Below are 15,439 nucleotides of genomic sequence, written 5' to 3' on the forward strand. Positions count from 1 at the left end.
CTTAAACTACAATGGAATTAAACTAGAAATCAGTAACAGAAAAATAACTGAAAAATTCCCAAATATGTGAAGATTAAACAATATACTTTTTTTTCAAACAACCAGACACATAAAAGTTCCAAGTTTATTAATTCTCTCATGAAAAATCTGCACAATCACCACAGATAAAGTCACTGCAGACTCTTTACTCCTTTTGTTGTCTGATCTCCAGCTCACTTAAGGCCAGTGCCAGCATTGACTTTTGCATACCCTCCTTCTCTATTCTGTTCTTGTGCTCCTTTCACGGTTTTCCTGAGGTTTTTTCTTCCTCTCATACAGGCCACGTCTTGCAAATCTATGTATGGGTTCATTTTTCTTTGTGTAATCCAAGGAATCATAAATTATGCCAATGTCAGCTGTGTTGCCACCACTGAAATGGGTTCTGAATCAAATACGAAGATGACATCTGGTGTGCTCTTGTACATTTTGGCTAGGTTTTCCCTGAATTTCCATCTTAGGTACTGTTGCCTTTCCCGGGTGAAGAGCATCAATGACTGTTTGTTTCTGCTGAAGTAGTCAGTGGGTCATAATCTTCATGGTCCAGGTAATCACTCTATCATTTATGATGGCAGCTGAGCCAACAATACACTTTTATTCTTTTATTTTTATTTTTTTTAAATATTTATTTATTTATTTATTTATTTTAGAGAGAGAGAGTGGGAGGGGGAAGGGGCAGACGGAGAGGGAAAGAGAAACTCAAGCAGACTCCCTGCTGCATGCAGAGCCTGTTACAAGTCTCAATCTCATGACCCTGACATCAGACCTGAACTGAAACCTACAGTGGGATGCTTAACCAACTGAGCTACCCGGGTGCCTTGTTAATACCTTTTTATTTTTTATTTTTAAAAAAGATTTTATTTATTTATTTGTTAGAGAGAGAAAGAGAGATAGCACAAGCAGGGGGAGTGGCAGGAAGAAGGAGCAGACTCCTGCTGAGGAAGGACCCCCCCCCAATTCAGGACTCGATCCCAGGATCCCAGGACCTGAGCTCAAGGCAGAAGCTTAACCGACTGAGCCACCCAGGCATCTCCAATACACTTTTAAATAACACATTAGTCAAAGAAGAAATCTCAAGAGAATTTAAAAATATTTTGAACTAAATTAAAATAAAATGAAACAAAATTTGTAGGATGCAGCAAAGCAGTGTTTGGAGGGAAATGTATAGCACTGAACACATGTGTTAGAAAAGACAAAAGATCTAACACTAATAAGCTAAGTTTCTACTTTAGGAAAGAAGAAGGAGAAAAGAAAATTAAGTCAAAGCAAGCAAACAAACAAAAAAACACAATAGGAATTGGAGCAGAGATCAATTAAATTTAAAACAGGAAATCAATACAGAAAATCATTGAAACCAAAACCCAATTCTTTGAAAAGAACAGTAAAATTGATAAGCCTCTAGTCAAACTAGCTAAGAAAAAAGAGAGAGAGAGAGAGAGAGAATGGACACACTACTAATTACTAATCTCAGAAATGAAAGAGAGGATATCACTACAGCTTCTATGAAAATTAAAAGAATAATAAAGAAATACTATGAATAGCTCTATGCCCACACATTTGATAACCTAGATGAAATGGACAAATTCTTTGAAAGACACAATCTGTCAAAACTCAGACAAGAAGAAATAGGCTTGTATCTATTAAGTAAATCTAACCAAGAATTACTAATCCCCCTGAGGCACCTGGGTGGCTCAGTTGGTTAAGTGTCCAACTCTTGATTTTGGCTCTGGTTGTGATCTCTCCCACATCAGGTTCTGTGTTGAGCATGGAGTCTGCTTACGATTCTCTCTCTCTCCCCCCCACCCCCGGTCTCTGCCTCTTCACCCCACCCACCCCTGCTCATGCACTCTCTCTCTCAAAAAAAGAGAAAAGAAAAGGAAAGGAAAGAAAAGAAAAAAATTAAGAAAAGAAAAGAAGAAAAGAAAAGAAAAAGATAAAGAACTACTAATCTTCCAAAACATAAAGCACCAGGCCCAAATGCATTCCCTGGTGAATTCTACCCAACATTTAAAGGAGAAACTTATACCAAATTCTTTGCACTATCTTCCAGAAGACAGAAACAGAGGAATAGTTCCCAACTCATTCTATGAAGCTAGTATTACCCCAATACCAAGACCAAACAAAGACAATGCAAAAAAATAAAAAACTATTAAACCATATTTCTCATGAACATAACTAAAAATATCTTCAACAAAATATTTACAGATAGAATCCGACAATGTAGAAAAAAGAATTATACATATGACCAAGTGGTATTTATTCCAGATATTCAAGGATGGCTCAACATTAAAAAATCAACTATCATAGTCAATCCCATCAACTGAAAAAAAACATATGATCATATCAATAGATGCGGGAAAAAATTTGACAAAATTCAACAAACATTCATGATGAGAATTGTCAGTAAACTAAGAGTGGGGGGGGGAGTTCCTCAACTTAATAAAGAATATAAACAAAGACCTAAGCGAGGGCACCTCCTGCTGGGTCTGAGTGTCACCATCCCTCCCATCCCCCAAGACCATTGCTATTGGCTAGCCCCTATTCCATGGTAATCATGTGCAACCAAAAGGCCATGATGAAAAATGCCAACATGTTGAAGGAGATGCAACAGGACTCAATGGAATGTGCTATTCAGGCATTGGAGAAATACAACATAGAAAAGGACATTGTGGCCCATATTAAAAAGGGGTTTGACGAGGAGTACAACCCCACCTGGGACTGCATCATGGTGAGAAACTTTGGTGGTTATGTGACACATGAAACCAAACACTTCATCTACTTTTATCTGGGCCAAGTGGCCATTCTTCTGTTCAAATCTGATTAAAAGCATGAACTGTGTCACACACCCAGTGATCATTCCAAAGACAAGGACTGCAGTCTAAATTTCAAATACTGTAATCTTCAGTCTTGCCTAAGGAAACACCTTGGTCTTTGAACCTTTATTGTGTTTTTTCGTTTAGGGTATTCTCTGTATGAATTTGTTGTGATTATAAAACAGTTAGCCAAACAGCTTACATTTGTATTTATTTTCTATTTCATACCTCTCTCCCCATGTTTTTTCTCCTCCAAATCCATTCCTTTCATCTTGATGAAGTCCCACAAGTTCATTTTATCTTTTGTTTCTCTTGCCTTAGGAGATGTGTCATGAAAAAGGTTGCTGTGGCCGATGTCGTAGAGGTTGCTGCCTATGCTCTCCTCTAGGATTTTGATGGATTCCTGTCTCACATCGAGGTCTTTCATCCATTTGGAGTTTATCTTTGTATATGGTGTGAGAGAGTGGTCAAGTTTCCTTCTTTTGCATGTAGCTGACCAATTTTCCCAGCACCATTTATTGAAGAGACTGTCTTTTTTCCACTGGATGTTTTTTCCTGCTTTGTCAAAGATTAGTTGCCCAAAGAGCCGAGGGTCCATTTCTGGGTTTTCTATTCTGTTCCATTGTCTATGTGTCTGTTTTTGTGCCAGTACCATGCTGTCTTTGTGATCACAGCTTTGTAGTACAACTTGAAATCCGGCATTGTGATGCCCCCAGCTTTGCTTTTCCTTTTCAACAGTTTCTTGGAGATTCGGGGCCTTTTCTGGTTCCACACAAATTTAAGGGCTGTTTGTTCCGGTTCTTTGAAAAATGTCATCAGTATTTTGATCGGGATGGTGTTAAAAGTGTAGATTGCTCTGGGTAGCATAGACACTTTATGTTAATTCTTCCAAAAAATAAATCTGCTGGAGAAAAAAAGAATATATACAAAACCCTTTTAGTTAACATCATACTTAGTGGTGAGAAATTTGAAGTTTTCCACTAAGATTATGTACAAGACAAGAATGTCCATTCTTAACACTCTTTTTCAATATTAAACTGGAAGTCCTTGTTAATGCAATATGCAAAAAAGGAAATAAAATAAGTATATGAAAGAATGTGCATAACTGTCTTTTTTCACAGATGACATGATTGTCTATGTAGAAAGTCCAAAAGAATCAACAAAAAATTCCTGGAACTAATAAGAGATTGTAGCAAGCTTGCGAATATAAAGTTAATATACAAAAGTCAATTTCTTTCCTGGATACCAACAATGAAAACGTGGCATTTAAAATTAAAAACACATTACCATTTACATTAGCCCCTCCAAAAAAAAAATACTTAAGTTTAAATCTAACAAAATATGTACAAACTCTATATGAGGAAAACTCTAAAACTCTGTGATTGAAATCAAAGAACTAAATAAATGGAAAGATAGTCCATATTCATGGACAGAAAGACCTAATATTATAAAAATGTCAGTTCTTTACAACTTGATCTGTAGATTTCATGCAATCCCAATCAAAATTTCAGCCAGTTATTTTGTGGATATTGACAAACTGATTCTAAAATTTATATAGAGAGGTGAAAGATGCAGGAGAGCCAAAACAATACTGAAGGAGAAGAACAAAGTTCTAACCTCAAGACTTACTATAAAGCTACAATAACCAAGACAGTGTGGTATTGGTAAAATAATAGACAAATAGATCAATGGAACAGAATAAAAAGCCCAGAAATATAAATATAGTCAACTGATATTTGACAAAGGAGCAAAGACAACACAACGAAGCAAAGATAGTCTCTTCAACAAATGGCGCTGAAACAACTGGAAATCCACATGCAAAACAAAACAAAACAAAAAAGAATCTGGATACAGATCTTACACCCTTCACAAAAGTTAAGCCAAGTTGGGTTACAGGCATAAATGTAAAACACAAAACTATTAAAATTCTAGAAGGAAACATAGGAGAAAATCTAGATGACCTTGAGTATGGCAACAATTTTTTAGATACAGCACCAAAAACATAATCCGTGAAACACTTGATGAGTTGGATTTCATCAAAATTAAACATGCTGCTCTATGAAAGACCGTGTCAAGAAAATGAGAAGCCAAGCCACAGAATGGGAGAAAATATTTGCAAAAGACTCATTTGATGAATGACTGCCATCCAAAATATATGAAGAGCTCATAAAACTCAAGAATAAAGAATACTAACAACCAATTAAAAAATGGGCCAGGGGTGCCTGGGTGGCTCAGTCATTAAGCGGCCAACTCTTGATTTCAAATCAGGTCATGATCTCGGTCCTGATCTCAGGGTGATGAGATCAAGCTCCACACTCAGCAGGAAGTCAGAACCTGCTTGAGATTCTCTCCCTTTCCCTTTGGCCCTCCCCCTGCTGTGTGCATGATCTCTCTCTAAAATAAATAAATATTTAAAAAACAAAATTAATAAAATTACAAATTAAAAATGGGCCAAAGACCTTAACAGAGTCCTCACCAAAAAAAGACATATGGATAGAAAACGAACACTTGAAAAGATGTCAACATCATATGTCATTAAGAAATTGCAAATTAGGGGCACCTGGGTGGCACAGGGCATGGTCCTGGTGTTATGGGATCAAGCCCCACATCAGGCTCTTCCGCTATGAGCCTGCTTCTTCCTCTCCCACTCCCCCTGCTTGTGTTCCCTCTCTCTCTGGCTGTCTCTATCTCTGTCGAATAAATAAATAAAATCTTTAAAAAAAAAAAGAAATCGCAAATTAAAACAATTATAAAATACCACTGCACATGTATTTGAATGACTAAGATCCAAAACACTGACAACACTAAATGCTGTGGTGAATAAGGAGCCACAGGAACTCTCATTCATTGATGGTAGGAATGCAAAATGGTACAGCCACTTAGGAAGACAGTTTGGCAGTTTCTTATAAAACTAAACATAGTCTTAGACACATGATATAGCAATTTCACTCCTTGGCATTTACCCAAATGAATTAAAGACTTATATCCACATGGGGACACTTGGATGGCTCAGTTGGTTAAGCATTTAACTCTTGGTTTCAGCTCAATTCATGATCTCAGGGTCATGAGATAGAGCCCTATGTCCAGCTTAATGCTCAGCAGGGAGTTTGCTTGAGATTCTCTTCCTCTCCTTCTCCCTCTGCCCCTCCCCTTCCCTTCTCTCTCTCTAAAATAAATAAATAAATCTTTAAAAAAAACCAAAAACTTCTATCCACACACGAAAAACTACACACAGTTGCACTTGGGTGCAACTAAGATGTCCTTTAGTGGGTGAATGGATAAATAAACTGTGGTTAATCCAGACAATGGAATGTTATTCAGTACCAAAAAGAAATGAGCTACCGAGCCATGAAAAGCCATGGAGGAACCTTAAATACATATTAATAATGACAGAAGCCAATCTGAAAAGGCTATATACATGCTTCCAACTACATGACATTCTGCAAAAGGCAAAACTATGGAGACGGTAAAAAGAAATCAGCAGTTGGCAGAAGTAGGATGAATAAACAGACCAAAGAGCAGCTTTATGGCAGTGAAAATACTTTGTATGGCATCACAATGATATTTATATGTCATTACACATTTGTCCAAACCCATAGAATCTACAAAACTAAGAGTAAACCACAAAATAAACTATGGAGTTTGGGTTATTTGATGTGTCAGTGTAGGTTTGTCAATTATAACAAATGTGCCCCATAGCAAGGAATATTGATAATGGAGGCTATGCTTGTGTGAGAGTGGGGAATATATGGGAAATCTCTGTGTCTCTGTCTCAATTTTGTGGCGAACCTTAAACTACAGTAAAAAAATTAAGTCTTAAGAAAAAAACTATATATAAATGAAGACGGATTTCTAAAAAATGTTCCTATAACCCAAAGAAAGGTAAAAAAAGGGACACAAAGGAATGAGCACCAGAGAAAACATAATAAAATGGCAGACTTAAGTACTGACATATCAATAATTATCGTAAAAGTAAGCAGTCTAATAACCAAAATATAAATATTATTACAAAAAATTAAAATAATTATCCAATTATATGCTATTAAAAGAAACTCAGTTAAAATTCCATGACATAGCTAGGTTGAAAGGAAAATGCTAGAAAAGGATATATGACATAAATAATAATTAAAAATAAAAATGAATAATAATATTAAAATATTAAGAACAATAAGTGGGAGTGGCTATGTTAATATTTGATAAAGTGAACATCAGAGTAAAGAAAATTACTAGAAGTAGAGAGAGATATTTCATATTGAAAAAAGCATCAATCCACCAAGAAGACATAATAATCCTACATGGGCAAGAACCAAAAAACAGCCTCAAAATACTGAAACAAAACCTGATGGAGCTGATGGAAAAAGAAGAAAAATCCTCAATTACAGTTGAAAACTTCAGTGTTCTCTTTCAGTAACTAATAATAGTACTGGACAAAAAAAAATCAAAAGAATATAGAAATTACGGCAACGCAATCAGTCAACAGAATCTAGTCAGCATATATAGAACCTTCCACCTAACAACAGCAGAAGATACATTCTTCTCAAGTTCACATGAAACATTCACCAAGATAAATCATACCTGGTTGGACAAACCTCAACAAATTTAAAAGAATTGAAATCCTACAGAGTTTATTCTTTGACCATAATGAAATCAAACTAGAAATCAGTAACAGAAAGACAAAAGGAGTCTATTTGAACACATGGAAATGAAACAATACATTTCTAAGTAATCTACAGGTCAAAGTAGACATCTCAAAGGAAATAAAAATTATGTAGAAATAAATAAAAATGAAAATACAGCATATCAAAATATGTGAGGTGCAACTAAAAGCAGTGCAAAGAGGGAAGTTTATAGCACAGAAGCTTAAATTAAATCTCAAGCCAATATCTCAAACTCCTACCTCCAGAAACTAGAATCAGAGAAACAAAACAAACCCAAAGCAAACAGTTGGAAGGAAATAAAGGTAAGAATTAATGAGTGAAATTGAAAATAGGAAAATAATAGAAAAAAATTAAAAAGCTGGTTCCTCAAAAAAACCATTAAAACTGATAAATTACTAGTAAGACTAACAAAAATTTAAAAAGGGAAGACACAAATCACCATTATAAAAGATGAAATAAGGTGATCCTGCAGACATCAAAGAGATAATAAAAATATTTCAAACCATTTTTAAACTCATAAATTTGACAACTAAATAGAAATGAACCAACTCCTCAAAAATCATGCTACTAAAACACAGCTAAGACAAAATAGGCAATGTGAATACCTATAGCCATTAAATGAATTGAATTTGTAATTAACCCCCTTCCAACTATCCTGGATCTAATGATTTTAGTGAAGAATTCCACCAAATACTTAAAGAAGAATTAACATCAATATTACACATCTTCCATGAAATAAAAACGGAAGGAATACCTTTCAACTCATTATATGAGGTCGATATTATCCCAATAGCAAAAAGACAAAGACAGAGACAGAAGACAAAACTACAGACTAAAATCCCTCATAATCTAAGTTGGAAGAATCTTCAACAAAATTTTAGCAAATAGAATATAACACTGTATAAAAAGAATTATACACCATGACATAATGGTATTTATTCTAAGTATGCAAATCTGGCTCAACGTTCAGAAACGATTAATGTAATCCACCAAATCACACTCTTAAGAAAAAAAAATGTGATCATGTCAATTGATGCAAAAAAAGTGTTTGCCAAAGTCCAACACCCATTTATGCAAAAAACCCGAAAAAACAAAAAACATAAAAACCTCAGCAAGATAGAAGTAGAGGGGAAGGACTATCTCAATTGGATAAAGAGCATTTACAAAAACCCACAGATAACATCACACTTAATGGTGAAAGACTGAATACTTTCCCCCTAAGATCAGGAACAAGGCAAGGACATCTCATCACTCCTATTTAACATATATTGGAAGATTTAGCCACTCTAATAATTACAGAAGAAAAAAGAAATAAAGTCCTATAATTGGAAAGGAAGAAATAAAACCATCTCTATTTGCAGATGATATGATTGTGAATACAGAAAATCCTAAGGAATCTACAAAATAAAAAAAAAACATCTAAAACTAATGAGCTCAGCAATGTTTCAGAATAAAAGGTGAACTGATAAAAGTCAATCTCATTTCTAACACTTACGATAAACATGAAGATACCAAAATTTAAAACACAATGCCATTTACAGTTGTTCCAAAGTACATAAACCACTTAGGTATAAACTTAAAACATGTACAGGATCTGTATGCTGAAAATAACAAAATACTAATGAAAGAAATCAAAGAGGATCTAAAAAAGAAAAAAATGGAAAGCCATCTTGAGTTCAAGACTTAGCATAAAGATGTCAGTCATCTCCAAATTGTTTATCTGCTTAATGTCATTTCTATCAAAGTCCCAGCAACGTTTTTTTGTGGCTATTGACAAGTTTATTCTAAAATTTATGTAGAAATGTACAGGCCCTAGAATAGCTAAAATGATCTTGAGAAAAAAGATATAATGCATAGGAATCACTCTCCCCAATATTAAGGCTTATTGTATAGCTAGAGTGATCAAGACATTGTGGTATTGGTGAAGGAAGGAATAGATGCATAGATCAATGAAACAGAATAAAGAATCCATAATCCAGATCCACATAAATATGCTCATCTAATTTTTGACATCAATTCAAAGCAATTTAGCGGAGAAAGGACAGCCTTTCAACAAATGGTGCTGGAGCAATTGGACATCGAAAGGCAAACAATGTGAACCTCAACCTAAACCTTATGCTTTGTTACAGTAGATCGAGAACAAAATACAAAATGTGAAACTATTCAATTCTTAGGGGAATAAAAGAGAATTCTCAGGATCTAAGACTAAGTAAAAAGTCCTTCAACTTTACACAAAAAGCATAATCCATTAAAGAAAAAATTGATAAATTTGACTTCCTCAAAATTAAAAACTTTTGCTATGCCAAAGGCCTTGTGAAAAGGATGAAAAGATAAGTTACATCTTGGGAGAAAATATTTGCAAACTACATAGTTGAGAAAGGGCTAGTATCCTGAATGTATAAAGAACTCTCAAAATCAACATAAAAAAAAAAAAAAGTCCAGTTAGAAAATGGCATGACTCATGAACACTGGAGAGGATATACAAATGAAAAGATATCTAACATCCTTAGGCATCAAGGAAATGCAAATCAAGACTACAATTCAATATCACTACATACCTGTTAGAATGGCTAAAATAGGAAATCGTGACAACAGCAAATGCTGGTGAGAATATGAAGAAGCTGGATCCCTCACACATTGCTGGTGGAAATGTAAAATTGCATAGCCACTCTGAAAAGAACAGTTTGTCAGTTTCTTACAAGACTAAAAATTCAATTACCATATAACCCAGCAATGGCAGTCTTCAGCATTTATCCCAGAGAAATAAAAAATTATGTTTACCCAATAACCCATACACAAACATTCGTAGCAGGTTATTCATAATGGCCCAAAACTGGAATCAGTCCAGATGTAATTTTACAGGTAAAGAGTAAACCACAATACATCCATGCTGTGGAATGATACCAGCAATAAAGAGAATGAACTATTGATACACACGACACAACAATTTAGAAAATCTCTGGTGAATTATGCTGGGGGGAAAACATCAATTCGAAAAGATTACATACTGTAACCTTTTCCATTTATATAACATTTTTGAAATAACAAGATTTTAGAAATGGAAAACAGATTAGTGGTTTTCAGATATATGGAACTGAGGGCATATGGGGGATGGCAGGACGAAAGTGGCTTTGCTATAAAAGCAACATGAAGGATCTTCATGGTGATGGTTTAGTATTTCAACTATGGTTATGGAAACCCAAACCTAAATAGATGATAAAGTTGTATAGAACACATACACATGCACAAGTGAGTACAAGTAATTAACTGAGGAAATCTGAATAAGATCAGCAAATTATGTATCGGTCAATATCCTGGTTGTGCTATTATACTATTTTTTTGCTATTATTACCATTGGAGGCACTCAGTAAAGTGTATGTGGGATCTCTGTATTATTTCTTAAACTTCAAGTGAATCTGCAATTATATTGATAAAAAATTCAATGAAAAATAAAAGCACTCATTAAAAAAAGAAAAACATGGTAAAATATTGTGGGAGGATATAAAGAAAACTGAATATTGTCTGTCTTCAGCTAGCTTAAGTCTTTTTCTCACAATAATTTTTTATTATATTATGTTAGTCACCATACAGTACATCCCTAGTTTTTAATGTAAAGTTCCATGATTCATTACTTGCGTATAACACCCAAGTTGTTCATAGCAGCATTGTCTGCAATAGCTAAACTGTGGAAGGAGCCGAGATGCCCTTCAACAGATGACTGGATTAAGAAGATGTGGTCCATATATACAACGGAATATTACTCAGCCATCAAAAAGAACGATTTCTCAACATTTGCAGGAACGTGGACGGGACTGGAGGAGATAATGCTAAGTGAAATAAGTCAAGCAGAGAAAGACAATTATCATATGGTTTCACTCATTTATGGAACATAAGAAGTAGGAAGATGGGTAGGAGAAGAAAGGGAAGAAGAAAGGGAGGGTAAACAGAAGGGGGAATGAACCATGAGAGACTATGGGCTCTGAGAAACAAACTGAGGGCTTCAGAGGGGAGGGGGGTGGGGGAATGGAATAGGCCCGGTGATAGCTTAAGTCTTTTGAAAGACATTTAAGTCTTATGAAATACCTTTAAACCAATTCAACATTTAATGAGACAAGAATTGCATTAGACAACAAATGGTTATTATTTTTGCCTTCAAGGATTCCTCTCCTCCAATAATTCTATCTTTATGTCCATATCTTTTATTATTAAACTTTTTCAAATAGTTGTCTGCTCTTGTGTTGTATGTCCTTGGGTGTCCACAGCTCTGCTCAGTTCCAACAGACTCTGTCCTCGCCCTTCTTCCGAAATGTCTACAGTAGAAATGATCACAGTGACTTTCTAATTGCCAAATTTGAAGGTACAACAAATGATGTTAGGTGAAAAAGCCTGGAATAAGTTTCATCAATTGTAACAAATGTACCACTTTGGTAGGAGATGTTGGTAATGAAAGAGATTGTACATGTGTATGGCAGGGGATCTATGGGAACTCTCTGTACCTGCTTTTTAATTTTGCTGTGAACCTAAAACCGCTGTAAAAAAAGAAAGTCTTTTTAAAAACAAGAAAAACATAATATGTAACAACAGCAACAAAAAGCCTAGAATATCTATGAAAATATTTTTTAGAAGATATCACCGGCAATTTTTATATATCCTAATTCTTTCTTTTTCCTAAATTTTACATTAAGCAGAAAAGGAGGAGGGAGTAGAGAAGGAAGAGAAGGAGGAGAAAAATTACCCGTAATATATGTGTGTATAACATTTTCAAATGCAAATAAGTCACAATATCTTTATGTTTCCAAAATGAAATCATGCAACAAATATGTTTGGGTATGTCAGTATATTATGACAATCCTTCCTTTTTGAATATTTTCTGCAGTGTCGTTTGTAATAACTGTCGAATTCCTTCCTTTAGTTTGCCATAGTGAAATCAGCCAACCCTCATTGTTTAGCATTGCTTAACACTGTTTAGCATTTAGGTTGTTTATTATTTTTAGCTACAATAAACATCCTTGTAGCTAAATCTTTGGCACATTGGCAGTGATTTTCTTAGGGTATATCAATTTTTAAGGCTTTTAAAATTTACTTATAGGGCTTTTTAAAATATTTTATTCATTGATTTGAGAGAAAGCCAGCAAGAGCTGGGGGAGGGGCAGAGGGAGAGGGAGAAGCAAACTCCCCACTGAGCAAAGACCCCTATTCAGGGATGCCGGCTGGATCTGAGGACCCTGGGTGACTCATGACCTGAGCCAAAGGCAGACGCTTAACCATCTGAGCTACCCAGGAGCCACTATTTTCAATTTTTACTAAAAGTTGACAAACAGCCAATTTATCCACCACTTGGCCAACTTTGGAGATTATAACTAGAGGGGGAAAAAATCTTTGCTAATTCATAGGCAAAAAAGATTTGCCACTGTGGTTTTAATTTGCACTCTTTTGTTTACTAGATAAAATTGATTTTTTTAAAATCTATTTCAGGCCAACATACCTTTTCTTTTTTGAAGTGCCTGACAGGCACTCTGCCCCTTCTTAAAGCTTTACAAGAGCTGATTTTATACCAAAACTATTCAACTTCCTCATATATATTGCAGACATTTTCTCCCACTTTGCCCTCTTAACCCCGTTCATTATGGATTTTGACATTCAGGCATTTTAACAAAATGTGTTGTCAAAACTAAGTAACAGACGTTATATCTGGTTAAACTATGGGTGATTTGTTTTTTTCCTTTTCTAATTTTTTCTACAAAGAATACACTTTATTTGTTTATATTGAAAAAGAAATCAGTCAAAATGAGAACAGTACATACAGAAAATTAAATGCTAATAAAGTCGTGTCAGAAGAAATTATAGCTTTTGCTGATTTTCTTATTAAACATGAACTAATGAATATAGGTGAACAGGACATTCAACTTCAGATACCAAAAGAATGAAATAAGAACCTAGCCAAGCAAAAAAAGAATAATTATAATGAATTTAAGGGGAAAATATGGTAAAACTGACTTAGGATGGGTTTAAAATCTGGTTCTTGTGAAATTTCATCAAGAAAAGAGACAGTAAACATAGCAATAGAAATAATTAGAATAAATAAGTCATGGGGATGAAAAAGTACAGTAGAGGGAATATATAATAATATTGTAATTATTCTGTATGACGACAGATGGTGTATAAACCTACAATGGTAAGCATTGTGTAACATGTAGAATTGTCAAATCCCTATGTTGTACACCTGAAATTAATATAACATTGCATGTCAACTATACCTCAATAAAAAATAAATTAAATATTAAAAAATGAAATAGCAAGGGTAAGGACATATAAAAATGTATTTTCTAAACTATGAGATAATTCTCCACTAAACTCCTTATTTAAATATTTGAAAATAAAATTGAAATGAGCAGTCTTCTTAGAAAATACAAATGCCCCGAGGTGTCTACAAACTCATACCCTAAAATCTTAGAAAGACATTCAACAGACAGTAAATTGGAAGAGTTTTATCAAAGGATGACTCCCTACAAAAGCATCGAGTCAAGACAGTTTCTTAGACAATGTTTTTCAAGTCATCAAGAAACAGACAATCTTTATTTAAAATGCTTGAGAGTATATACAAAGGCAAAGATTATTTTTTTAATTACGTTCAATCACACCTTAGCATGTAAGTGCAAAAATATTAAATCAAACATTAACAAGTTAAATGCTGGGGCTACTAAAATAAAGACCTCCCCAGATTAATGCAAGAAAGGCTTAAACTAGGAATTCAAGGAGAATTCAAGATTGAGAGGTAGGTTGACAGATCTGATTATGTTAACATGACAACATAAATCACACAGTAATTTTGAGAGATGCAAAAGCAGAACTTGATAAAAGGCAACATCTAGTAGATGAGATCAAGAAGAAACACTTTCAGGAAAGCAGGGAAAGAAACTGACAAAATAGGGTGAAAGTTCTGCCTAAAACTAACAGTAACACTAAACTTAGAAGTGAAACAATAAACACATTATGATCAAATAGAGAAACATGGTAGGGATGCCTACATGTGCAATTTCTATTTAATATTGTTCTGGAAGGACTAGCCAAGACAACGGTATTAAGAAAAGGCAGTTAATATTGGAAAGGAGGAGACAACCGGAAAACCTGAGAGAAGTGACTGGAAAACAATTGCACCTCACTGGAGTATTGATTGCTTGGGTAAGAACGTTATGAAAGATGTTGTGGATGAAAGCATACTGCAATCCCAGTAAAATATTTTGTGGATGATAGACTGAATGTAAAGTTTATAGGGAGGGACCCAGAAGAGCCACCATAATACTAAAGAACAAAGTCACAGGACTGACACTGGCTTCAAGACAATAATCAGGACAGTGTGGTGCTGGCACAAGAAGAGACAAGTAGATCAATGGAGCAGAATAAAGAGCCCAGAAAAAAACCCACATGAGGATAGTCAACTTCTCTTTGACAAAGGAATAAGCACAATTTGATGGAGAAAGGGCAGTGTTTCCAACAAAGAGTGCTAGAACAACTGGACAGCCACATGCAAAAGTATTAGCATAAACACATACCTTACCTACAACTTCCATAAAAATGAACTCGAAATGGATCATAGACCTAACTTTAAAATCAAACCTGTATGTGGGTAGTAAGGAGGGCATGTATTGCATGGTGCACTGGGTGTTATACGCAAGTAATGAATCATGGAACTTTTCATCAAAAACTGGGGATGTACTGTATGGTGACTAACATAATATAATAAAAAATCATTATAAAAAAAAATCAAACCTGTAAACTTCCGGAAGATAATGCAAGAGACAATCTTGGTGACTTAGGGCTTGACAATGAATTTTTGGATAAACATGGTAAATTTGAGGATTTTGGGTTAATCACAGGACAGGGACTTAAGAAGCAGTGAGCCACAAGAAGTCATTCATAGACTGCATGAGA

At 34.8% G+C, this 15,439-nt stretch overlaps 1 protein-coding gene across 1 annotated transcript; it reads left to right on the forward strand.

Moving 5' to 3' along the window:
• The first annotated feature begins 2,590 nt into the window (after positions 1 to 2,590).
• On the forward strand, positions 2,591 to 2,860 carry LOC100484588 (dynein light chain 1, cytoplasmic). Its single transcript, XM_002914437.3, has one exon. It carries the CDS (start codon positions 2,591 to 2,593, stop codon positions 2,858 to 2,860), a length of 270 nt encoding a protein of 89 aa, XP_002914483.3.
• Positions 2,861 to 15,439: the final 12,579 nt, after the last annotated feature.

The sequence above is a fragment of the Ailuropoda melanoleuca genome, chromosome 5 (genome assembly GCF_002007445.2).
Source record: "Ailuropoda melanoleuca isolate Jingjing chromosome 5, ASM200744v2, whole genome shotgun sequence".
Classification (NCBI taxonomy): Eukaryota; Metazoa; Chordata; class Mammalia; order Carnivora; family Ursidae; genus Ailuropoda; species Ailuropoda melanoleuca.